The 12680-nt window shown below is 33.4% G+C and overlaps 2 protein-coding genes across 2 annotated transcripts in view; one reads left to right on the top strand and one right to left on the bottom strand.

Moving 5' to 3' along the window:
- The window catches only part of LOC138306924 (uncharacterized), a 241467-nt gene that overhangs the window by 53196 nt on the left and 175591 nt on the right, over nucleotides 1–12680 (top strand). The window contains 2 exon segments of the mRNA XM_069247495.1: nucleotides 6136–6285; nucleotides 8026–8167. Of these exon segments, the coding sequence (XP_069103596.1) occupies nucleotides 6136–6285; nucleotides 8026–8167 (292 nt within the window).
- The window catches only part of LOC138306923 (uncharacterized), a 167958-nt gene that overhangs the window by 119192 nt on the left and 36086 nt on the right, over nucleotides 1–12680 (bottom strand). The window contains exon 2 of the mRNA XM_069247494.1: nucleotides 9119–9240. The gene's annotated coding sequence lies outside the window, so the exon portion shown is untranslated. The remainder of the gene's footprint in view (nucleotides 1–9118; nucleotides 9241–12680) is intronic.

Here is a 12680-nt window from a genome sequence, read left to right as displayed (position 1 = left end):
TATGAATTGGGAAAGGAATTCACTGGAGTAACCTGCGTATTTTGGGAATTTTTTCTAAAATTTGAAATATTTTCGATTGTTAATGCCATGGGGTCCGTTATCGACTGCAGAAAAAGTCCTAGCTGAGTAGACAAATACTTCAAATGGAATGTAAATAAAAATAAATCAAACCCTCTTCTCCATTACAGATACTAATTATACGTCAATGCGGTCAAACAAAAAAGTCTGTCTCGTACTTCAGGCACGTTGTGAGTTCCACACTTATCTAAGATGTCATCGTGATCAGCGTTTTACGTAAATCCATTGTTTGATCGATCATCATTGTGTTTAAGTTCATCGACGCCTTGATTTTAAATCTTTATGTTTAATCAGACGATATTGTTTGGGGTGCTATAAACGGATTATCTAAATAGGTAGATTAAATACCCGGGATTTATATTTACTGACGAACAACAGTCGGACAGTGTTGGGTAGAGGTCCTGACCGTTATTATTAGGCTATGTTATCGTGAGATCGTAGCTAGTACTTGTATAAAACTGTTATTTCAGACAAGACCATAAGGTCCCATTACACCTGAAGTTGTATTGTCCGAGACCAAAGAATCTTGATCACTTAAATGCTTACAGGTGATTTTATCACTTTGATTCGACAATATTTACGACGGTTTTATTTGGCACAGTTTTGTTTATGCTCGTTAATATTTTGCATGTCATCATTAAGAATATATTTCAAAGATTACATCTTCATTTAGTTCATTTAGATATGAAAAAAACTGTGTGCTTAGTAAGTTGATAAGATAATGAGGTATCAGATTGGATTATTCAAAATAAAGATTTATTTAAGGGTTAAAATAATAGTGATAATAGCTGTTTATATGTTAATGTTTGAGTGTCTATCACTGCACTGTAACATTTCTTTAAGCTCTTTCCATACTTAATGTATTCTTTGGGGATATCGTCCCCAAAGTAGAAGTCTTGCCCCCTGGATGTTTTTCAAGTATTAAATGTAAGACAAAGGCCTTAAGACCCGGCATAATTTGACTAGCATTTTATTTATATACACATGGCTAAATTATTTTCTTTTTGATGGATGGATTGATTGATTGATTGATTGATTGATTGATTGATTGATTGATATTGATTGATTGATTGATTGATTGATTGATTGATTGATTGGATAACCTTTATAGACAAGTTTTACTGAAGTAGAAATTTGTTTTTCTCTCGCAAATTGTGACAAATATAGTTTACCTTACATATGTATTTCAGGTTTTTGTTAAAATAAAATTCATTATTGAAATGAGTCAAATTTACTGAACATATATCACAGTCTTTAAACACTTATGTCTTGGACCATTCTATTCAAACATTTTTAGCACCAAAGAAAACACGTAAAAATTCCTGAAATTTCAAATTGACGTAACCTTTAAAGAATCATATCATTGAGGTCACTCGGTATGTGCATGTTTCTTTTTAAAGTTAAATCCTGCTGAACAAGCAAATTACAGACAATATACGTCCATCAATTTTATACTGGTGCATATATCAGGTCGCAGAGAGTTTGTGTAAAAGCCTCAAGGCAATATTAGATCAATTGTATACCATCTACAAAACACTACACATGTAGAAATTACGATTCAAACACGGCGTTGTACACGTCTGGTGTCGCAAAAGCCTGTCGGTAAAGATGTTTTGTGATGGCGATATACATGGTTGTGTATTGACGATAACAACTCGTCAATTTCATCTTATTGATGTGAAGGTGTATACACACTACCTGTACAGTTCACCTGGACACTTTTGATCGTTAGATGATTCACCTAATTAGATTCAATTGAATATACATCGTTTATTAATTTGTATCGTGTAGAAAATTGTAGAAATGATCAGGACATTTGATAATGTTTTTATGCAATTTCACTGAAGCGGTTTTGATCTGATAGAAAAGATTTGGCGTACCTGTGAACTTTCATTGTAATAGGAGTTTAATTTCGAATCCATTATATCCATTGTACTATACAATAGAATGATCGCGGACAAGCCAAGCGTGACGTCGTGTGCCGACTCCTTGAATCACTTAGCATACTTGATAGGTATAAATGGTTGATCATCATTATCGCTTTTCACTTGTGATTCCCATTTTACTGTGATGTCTATTGATAAAGGACTTCTATAATGTCTCCCACTGGTCATATGTAAGAATTGATATCAAAAAGAAAAAAAAAGAAGGAAAACGATGGTTCCAGGTATTATGATATAAAAAGTACCCTTTATGAAGTAATAAATTAGAGCCATATTACAGGTTTAACTAGATCTTAGTCATCTGTCAACAATATGGACAAATCAAGTTAATAGAAGGAAAGAAAAAAACATTACTTAATAAAAATCCAAGAGGGATCCATTTTATTTGGTAAATATTATTTAACTTAAGTGTATAACCTCTCAGACGTTTAATGCTATAACTCGAATTAATCCATTTTGGTTAAAAACAGACCTCAACGGATTTATATATTTGATAAATAAATGATTTATTGCTGTGTCTATTACAAAAGTTGACAAGCGGTTTTGGAAGAAATTTGATTTCAATATTAGATTTAATTTCAATCGAGATGGGCTTAATTGCTCTTGTCATTTCTATTTGGTAAGTTGACAAGGCTTTAAGGGATGAAATTTTGACCCCATAGTGGGTTTAACTTTGAATGACGAGACATCGTATTTAAATTGGTGGTGTGTGTCGTGGGTCATATAATCATATTTTAATACTTACAGACTTATACGTCTACCTGAAAGACATATTATCATATATGTGTGTTTTATGCTTACCTATAAGTTGGCCTAAGTAGATTTTATAGGCTACTTAGGGATCAGCGGGATGGAATGGTCTGAGGCCTACATGTTGACATTTGATAAATCGTTATTATCGTAATGTTTTGGCTATACCTATATTTGATTTCTAATGATGATTTTTTATCACCTGTCAATAAAAAACTTGGCAGGGGGATGTATTGATGGCTATAAGTAAACTTTAATTGATTTTCTAACCATCTTGACACTATCATATTATATTGGGGGAAATGTCATTTTAGGATAAAAGTACATGTTACAACATTTACAAACAAAAGTACATTTTGCTGTATAAACAGGAGTACATTTAGGGCAAGGTATATTCAGTGCATTTTCGCCTCACATTTACAGATTTTAGATGGGTATAGGTCCTTTTGGTCTGACACTGTTAGAGTTTGTCCTTTGACCTGACACTGTTAGAGTTTGTCCTTTGACCTGACACTGTTAGAGTTTGTACTTTGACGTGACACTATTAGAGTTTGTCCTTTGACCTGACACTGTTAGAGTTTGTCCTTTGACCTGACACTGTTAGAGTTTGTCCTTTGACCTGACACTGTTAGAGTTTGTCTTTGACCTGACACTGTTAGGGTTTGTCCTTTGACCTGACACTGTTAGAGTTTGTCCTTTGACCTGACACTGTTAGAGTTTGTCCTTTGACCTGACACTGTTAGAGTTTGTCCTTTGACCTGACACTGTTAGAGTTTGTCCTTTGACCTGACACTGTTAGAGTTTGTACTTTGACCTGACACTGTTAGAGTTTGTCCTTTGACCTGACACTGTTAGAGTTTGTCCTTTGACCTGACACTGTTAGAGTTTGTCCTTTGACCTGACACTGTTAGAGTTTGTCCTTTGACCTGACACTGTTAGAGTTTGTACTTTGACCTGACACTGTTAGAGACCTGACACTGTTAGAGTTTGTCCTTTGACCTGACACTGTTAGGTTTGTCCTTTGACCTGACACTGTTAGAGTTTGTCCTTTGACCTGACACTGTTAGAGTTTGTACTTTGACCTGACACTGTTAGATTTGGTCTTTGACCTGAACACTGTTAGGGTTTGTCTTTTGAAATCGTTAGGGCTTGTCATTTGGGCTTGTCATTTGGCCCGACATGGTGAAGTTTGGGAGTTATTTTGTCCTAACAAGCCATGGGGGAGCTTGGACTATACTAGAAGAGCTACCCATGCATATACAAAGCAGGCAAATTGAATATATACTATTAGGAGATTTTGTTTTCTGTAGCTGATCATGGACAGAGCTACTTGACACACAATGGCTTACTTATGATAGCTCAGTCTGTTTGGTTTGTGTTGTGGTTTAATCTTTTTCAAAGTTGTCTCTGAACCAATTTATATAGACACACAAAGCCTGCGTATATATCACTGTCACTCACAACAGTGGCGACCTTTAGGTGACCTTCAGGGTGTATTAACATATAATTCACTAGTGATAATACACTACAGGTATTGTTGACAAGATAGATCAGAGTTTTATCGTCAATTTCAGGTAATTGATTTCACCCACTACACTAAATTTAATGGATAATACATGTTCAATTAAATTAAAATTAATTTTAATATTTACCACTCCACTTGTACATATACCCCTCTCCTGCCGTGAAGGCGTTCTATCAGTGTTCATTACCATATAAGTGTCATCAAATATATATACTCCAAAATATTATGAAGATTTGGAGAAAAAAGTAATTATCTTACATATTATCATAGAATTAAACCATACACTAGTTTTTGTATGGAGAGATAAGAACATTTAATGTACTATTAAAATCTTATTTCATATAATGTAAACTCATCTTAAACAGTAAATATGAAAACACAAAATATTTGATTTGTTACAGAATTTGTGTATATTTGGGGTATAAGTAACCGACAGTCAGATATTCTATCTATCTTTTTGATATTGACCCTTGCTCCTTTTATTACAATTTTTAGATATTGTGTAAAAAAAATGGCTAAAAATAGTGTTGCATATGAGTTACAATACATAACTAAGCCATTATTTGTAACTTCATACACAAAATATTCTTACACTTCTGCAGTTTTGAGGCACAGTGGATCATAAATTAGGTCACCAAGAAACTCCAAGTGAAATAGATGCAGCTAGGTAAAAGCAGAAATACAATATTTAGAAAGATTTACTTTGATAATGTTTGATATTTCTCTGGGTGTGGATAACTCTGGAATCTCGAGTATTTAATAATGTTTGTAATTGTCACAATTATGTATCATTAAATTGTTGCTCTGTCACAGTGACATTTTCTGCCTGGCAGATGGTTATGTGTTATCTCTGTATACAACCACATTGTTAGATATCATTACATGTATTTACAGATTGTCCTGGTTTTAGATATGTCAAATCAGTTTTCTAACTGAAAATTTGTATTCGTTGCACATGTTTAAAATTGAGCACTATTTTGGAAGAGGTAAAAAGGATATTATGAAGAATAATATGACCTGTAGATCGATTGTCAGAATGAATTACCTTCAGCATAACCTTATCAATAATATCGTGAATGGCCTTCACATTGACTCTTCACAATGGCCTTCACAATGACTCTACTGAACGACCTTCATAATGATTCTTTACATTGACGTAAGAATCACATTGACTCTTTACAATGACCTTCATATTGACTCTTTACAATGACCTTCACATTGACTCTTTACAATGACCTTCACATTGACTCTTTATAATGACCTTCACATTGACACTTTACAATGACCTTCACATTGACACTTTACAATGACCTTTATATGGACACTTTACAATGACTTTCACAGTGACTCTTTATAATGACCTTCACATTGACACTTTACAATGACCTTCACATTGACACTTTACAATGACCTTCACATTGACACTTTACAATGACCTTCACATTGACACTTTACAATGACCTTCACATTGACACTTTACAATGACCTTCACATTGACACTTTACAATGACCTTCACAGTGACTGTTCACTACATCACATTGAACTGTTTGTAATGGCCCTTCCCGTTACACTGCCCATGACAGATTGGCCCTTAAATTGACCCTTCAGAAGGACCATCACCATTGATCATTTATTTAGAATGACCTTCACATTGACCCGTCATAATGACCTTAATGTTGATCTTTTAGAATTAGTGTCAATTTTACCCTTAAAATAACCTTCACATTTATCCTTCAAATTGGCCTTCATTTTGGCAATAAGGATATTACCTTCAAACTCATATTAACCTGTTTCGTGGTCATTAATGTGAATTTTAATGTGTATTTTTTGTCTGCTAGGTGGAGTTACTAGTTGAGGAGTGGCCAGAAGACCATGTCCAGTTTGAACTATTTACCTACTCCCCCTATGCTGGGGCCGCGGAACCAGATGTGAAGATGTCTCATGTTGTCTCAGAAACAGGCAGGGCACAACACATCACCTTACAAGTGGTATGAACAATTTAATTATAACAAACAATGTAGAGATTGTCATGAGAAAAAGGACCAGTGGGAATAATTTGTGTACCATGTGATACCTGATAATGTTTGTTCGGGACTATTATCTGCCATGGTAATGTAACTGTAACTCTTCGTAAATTACCCGCTAAAATGACATTACCGCAGTATATCGCTTTTTAGTGTTCATTCAATCACCAATATAAACAATTGTCATGCACAAATGTTATCAGGTATCACATGGTACGTGAATTATTCCCATTGCGTGAAATGAAGTTTTTGTGATCTAAAGGTATTTGGATATCCTCATCCACTAAGCCTCTAGTTATGCATACTGCATGATAGGACAGATCAAACAAAATGGCTGACAGGTAGCATATAGCCATCTTGGATTTTGACCATTGAATTTTGTTATCGCTATTTCTCAGAAAGTATTGACTGACCGATCTATCTAAGATATCAGATGTATGCTCCTTTTACATTATCACCTAAGCTCTGCCAGTTGCAATTTGTGAAAACAGCATGTCTAATAGTTAGTACTTAAGAAATCTTCATCAAATTAAACTTGTAGGCCTTGGTCCTTTGTTTTACATGTTCATTTTGGTACAAATACAAGCACAACATGACAGACAGTGGCCATATTTTTTAATTTTATGATTGAATTGTGCTGTTCAGCTATATAGACTTTTTGGGAAGTTCCCGTATATTCAATAGTTCTTCTTTCCAATAACCGTCATAGATCATTGTATGGTGGCGCCATTAGATCCATTTGGGATTTGTATTACCCTTTTCTATTGTTATTTTTACCTAGTATAAAAAACCTCCCCTTTCCAGTAAATTACCACAGGTTATGCCCCACAAACACTTCATTCGTTCTGTAACATATCCTCTAAGTGTCAATTTGTATTTGGTTAGGTCATGCTATAGCAGATGTTGAATGTGAACTACTTACCGTATTCGATCCAATTAGCGCCCACATCCTTATATGTGCCCCTCCCATTTTTCAGACTCCAGTTTCATTTACTTTAAATTAAAGGGAGACTGAAAATATGAAATCTTTATTGGTTTTCTTAATGATTTCTTTTGACAATTAATTTATGGCTTACTTTGTGGATTAGTTTTATAAAAGGCAAGTCCAAATTTGTTTCTATTAAGCGCCCCCTGATTTGCTCCAATTGTTCAAGCTCCCTGGGTCGAACACATTATTACTTATTTATTTTTGAAAAATATAAATGTAAAATTCTAGATCATTGTATGAATGTGACTGATGTGTATTTTAAGACATTTTAAACTGGACCAAAATTTTGTTGAAATTTCAAAATTGAAAACAAAAAGTAGTTTTCAAGAAACTAAATCTGGATGAATTACTTACTGCTATGTAAGTTCCAACATGTTACCTGAAATTTTGTCTTGTGTAACTAATTGAAATAGTAGTTGATTTACCTGTGGGTTTGTGTTACAAGTTACTGATGTCTGTAGGTAGGGTTAAGAGAAGTCTTTGGGACAGGTGTAGCGAGACTTAAACATGGATCAAATCCCGTTTAAAATTGAAAGTTACGTGTCTTTGAGCCATAACTATCAAATATCCCATCGTTCTACACAGAAGTTACAATATCATTTGACTGTAATCTTCTTTTTATTGCATATCAAATTAGGAATGAAACATACTCCTTGATTTATCATGAGTTTAATGTAACATTTATACACATTCAATTATTTATTGGTGGTCTGCAGGGTTCCACTTTTAGCCATCCTCAGTTTCCGGGGGTTACCCAAGGACTTGTTACTGTGGTAATCATTCTACTATGTATAGCCCTGTTCTGTCAAGGGGAGAGAATACAACATCGAAAGAAGAAACGGAAAAGATGTACCATAGGTAAGTTGTATCTTTGATTAGATTTTACAGACATGCAGTAAAATGCATGTGCAGACCAGTTCAGGCCTGGATTCTCAAAACACAAGCAGGACACTCTATCTTTTGAGCTTCCTGGTCCAGTATATTCTGATCTCTACATTTGGATAGAAGTTTTATCCATGGAAGCCTTATCTACTAGTCTTGTAGTTTTATTATGAACATTGAAGATAATAAATACAAGTGATTCTCTGCTCTGTAAGGTTGTTAAACCTATATTTAGCCACTTTTGTATTTTGACAACCTTCAGCATGGCTATAAAAACCAAATAACTTATTCCTTAATTTATTTATGTTTGATAGTGAAGCTAGTTAAGAAAATAGGAATCCATATAAAAAGTACAAGAGATACAGCTTCTATTATAACGGCTGTATAACTCTGAATAGCATTGTTTGGGTGTGAAGTTATAGTAAGAATGTTTATAACTGATATTGAACATGAAAAAATATTGGAGGGGGAAATTTACTCTAATTATGAGAAGGATGTTTTAGCGTGAAAATTCCTCCTGCCCACAAGATTTGGTATATTAGTCAATGAAGTAATACCAATGGTTGTTTTCCATACAACACTTGATCCTTAACATGATATATAGTATATGTATGAAACTTTGTAGCAAAGTGTTAACAGGTGTATTAACCGCGAAATTAATAACATAGTGAAAATGTTTACCTATGCGAATCGCGATATTAAACACACACCAAAAATACCGATGTTTACAGTAAGGAGATGAAATCAAAGATTTATCCCCAACCTGACTATAAAGTAAAGGGGAAAAAAAAGGAAATAAATTTTTTTGACGGAGTGGGATAAAAATACAAGTTGCCATGGTGAACTTGGAACGTTTGATGTGATACTTTAACGGATAGTACCACATTAGGTCTAGCCATGCAGCCAGGCAGCCAAATGTTTACTTACAAAACATCTCAGGTGTGGAACAGATAATCAACACAGGTAAGAGGGTATCAGGTGTACCGCCCCTCAGGTAAACGACCGTGGTCAGTATCGAACGTCATCAGGTATGGACAGCCATCATTCATCTGGAAAATTAATTTAAGAATAAAAATGGATGAAGAATCTACATATTAAATTTTGTTTATATAAGGCTACAGGTACTTTGTAGTGTAAATAAGAATTGGAAGCGAATGGGAGGAGATGTGAACGAGATATTGAAGTTTGTAATGGTGTCTAGTCAAACAGATAGACCAGAGGGCAAGTCGACTAAGGTGTAAGAGATATCTAGATTCTGTGTCAAATTAAATAAAAGTACAGAGTCATGGTGTTAAGTTTTGATTCATGGAAGTAAAATAGTCTAGAAAGTTAAAAAAGACAGAAAAAGTATAGAAAAAACAAAAGAAGACAAAGATGGTGATACAATTTGTCTAGGAAGTTAAAATGAAGGCTTTGTAAGAGATTGAAAACAAAGATTGATAAAAAATTCATAAATGAAAGATTTAATAAAGGTATTCGTGATAAAACATTCACGATCGAGATTAAAAAGAAAGAAAGAACAGACAATATTTTTAAACAGCATATGTGTTTTGTTAAAATGGGATAAGGAAAATATTGAAAAAATACAAGAATGAGTTCTCCATATGAAACAGTAAAGAATATACAAAAGATACACACATGCAAGTTTATATACATAGTATGTATATCTTTTGATGTCTGTACTTTTTGAGTACGTAATTGCATATTAGTATTTGTTATTAGCCTGACTAATGTTGTCAAAGAATGTTGAGATCTAAATCCATCAATTTACTGTCAGCGCATGTAGTGATGTTGGAGTTACTTCCCTTTGACCAATAACCTGTTAAAACTTCAACTTGATGTCAATTCATCTTGTTTTTAGATAATTGATAAATAGCAGTACAGTATATGATTAATTTTAAATCAAATAGATTTTAAATATCCACCTTTGATATGATATTTATATTGCAAACTATTAAAGCAAGGATGAGATATATATTATCTCACATTAGATTAGAAAAAATCAATTCAACTGCATCATATACATTGTATTTTGAACTCTTTTAAAAAATGAATGTTCTTTTTCTTTGGAACACATTCAAATTTTGAGAACACACTAAAAATTGTGAAAGTTAAGAATTTTAAATTCATGACTTGCTGAAATAAATCCTTACAAAAATAATGATTAGGTGACTTAGCTTTAGAATTATGAGAGCCAGATTACGGCGGGGACATGGTTTCCAGTGACTGTCCCAGTCTATGTCTGTCCCATCATGTCCCAATCCTATTTCTATTGTGAGTTGGGGACATTTATTTATTAGACATTTTATATATCTTCTCTGTTATTATTTAAAATGTTGCGGATGAGTTAAATGTGGTTTATAAAGTTACAGTAGATTCCTACAGGAAATACAAGTGTGAGCTGATGTCTGCTGTCCATTTAATGTGTCAGATGAGTGTATCCTTAATCTATGTGTAGTGTCACCTTTACCTCCGAGGCCAATGGATGCTGACATAGCAATTATAAACAATCTATCTTTATACATAGCTATTCTATCACATGTTTCATCCACATCATTGGGATTTTTTCAAATCAAAGGCTTACCCTGGGGCCAATAAGGAATTAAGGTATGTTAAGTATGGCTTTTAAGTACACTATTATCATGTGAGTAGCTTCTAATGATGTTGATGCTCAATTCCTACTCAAGTAATTATCCAGGTTTCACTTGAAAACCTGCCAAATTTTAATTTGTGGTTGTTTGTTATCAGTGTGTACCCTGAAGGTGAGAAAATAAATTTTACAACATGATGGATGGGAGGTAACTCTAACAGACTTGATAACTTCATACCAGCATGTTTTGAACCAAATGAAAAGTACATTAGATTTGTTACAATTACTTGTAATTAATAATGAGTAAAATGATTTGTTAATCAGAACTTGAAGTCCTAAAGCTAAATGGGGCCATGTAGCTTAAAAGTGCTTGACAACCCAATGATACTCGACAAATGGATAGACTTATTTTGGTACAGTCAACTTTAAGCAGAGAATTGATAGTGGCATTGATGAATTCACATTCTCAATAATTGCTTATCAAAGGCTTTCAGAAAGACATTTAGCGTTATTATATTTTATGTTTCTGGCCTAAAAACTATTAAAATCATGACTGCCTTGCCTTATATATATCCATTAATTACTATACATCTCAAACTAATAAAGTCCAATTCTGTTATTGTAATATTGCTAATCATAAAAAAGTATCATATTTTTTGCCAAATGATATAATTGATAAGTTAACAACAAGATAAATTAATGAAAAGTACAGAATTTATCAGGTTTGTAATAAAGAAAGGGGAATACCAAAAGAATTCATTGTTGATGCCACACTCCATATATGGGTATAACTATAACTTATAATACAGGCTTTGTATAACCTTTGACCACAGATACGTTTGAGAGATGTTGATAGGCATCAACATGAGAGATGTTGACAGGCATCGACATGAGAGATGTTGACAGGCATCGACATGAGAGATGTTGACAGGCATCGACAATGCAGAGATTAATCATTAGGTTTTTTAAGTGAAATCTATATATAAAATTACTTAAAATGTTGATATCCTTTGCACATTATAATCTTACGTATTTAGATATGAAAATGTAAGTGTATACCTGTGAAAAGCCATACAGAACACATTTAGAGATATTAAAGATGCATATATAGTGTTACAGTAAAACATATGTAGTGTTACAGTGAAACATTTTTATAACGAACTTATAATGAACACGCTTACAACGGTTCTTTGGTTATAACATAATAATTTTCATTCTCCATCAAAGATGTTCTTGTAAGATGTCTATAATGTGTATATATAACGAATTATGTTTATAACGAAGTGATTTCATCGATCCTCAGATGCTCGTTATAACCGTGTTTTACTGTATGCATATGTAGCTCGTACTTGTTATAACCGTGTTTTACTGTACTTAAACTGTAGTTGGACTTATCATTACATATCAAAACTGGTGGTGATCAAAAACACTATACATAGATAAATCAAAATCTGAGAGACATTTCATCAAATTTACTTTTATTTTTTCATACATCATAAAATCTGAGAGAAATTTTCTCCAAATTTACTTTTACTACACGATATCAGGCCAAAAATGATATGATATAAGTAGTCCGTGTGGATAAGAGTTTGCCTTGACTTCTTGACCTGTACTGTCTGGGGGGTATGGTAACGTTACTTTATAGACGACATCATTTCGTTGCTTACGATGATTTGTCTTTGTTGATAGATATAGTAATAGGATAAGATTTATGTTGCTCACACGGGTAACACTACATTTTTAACTTTATATTTTTGCAATAACATCAGAAATGATAAGATCATAAGTTGGTATATATTTTTATTTACCATTGGTGGTGCTATTGAAGCTTTATAGTGATTGCCTCTAGCAGGTTTTCCATCAAATAAAATCAAAACTGTCTATAGGAATTGATATCTC

Source organism: Argopecten irradians, chromosome 14 (assembly GCF_041381155.1).
Source record: "Argopecten irradians isolate NY chromosome 14, Ai_NY, whole genome shotgun sequence".
Classification (NCBI taxonomy): Eukaryota; Metazoa; Mollusca; class Bivalvia; order Pectinida; family Pectinidae; genus Argopecten; species Argopecten irradians.
This window is presented reverse-complemented; position numbering and strand designations above follow the sequence as displayed.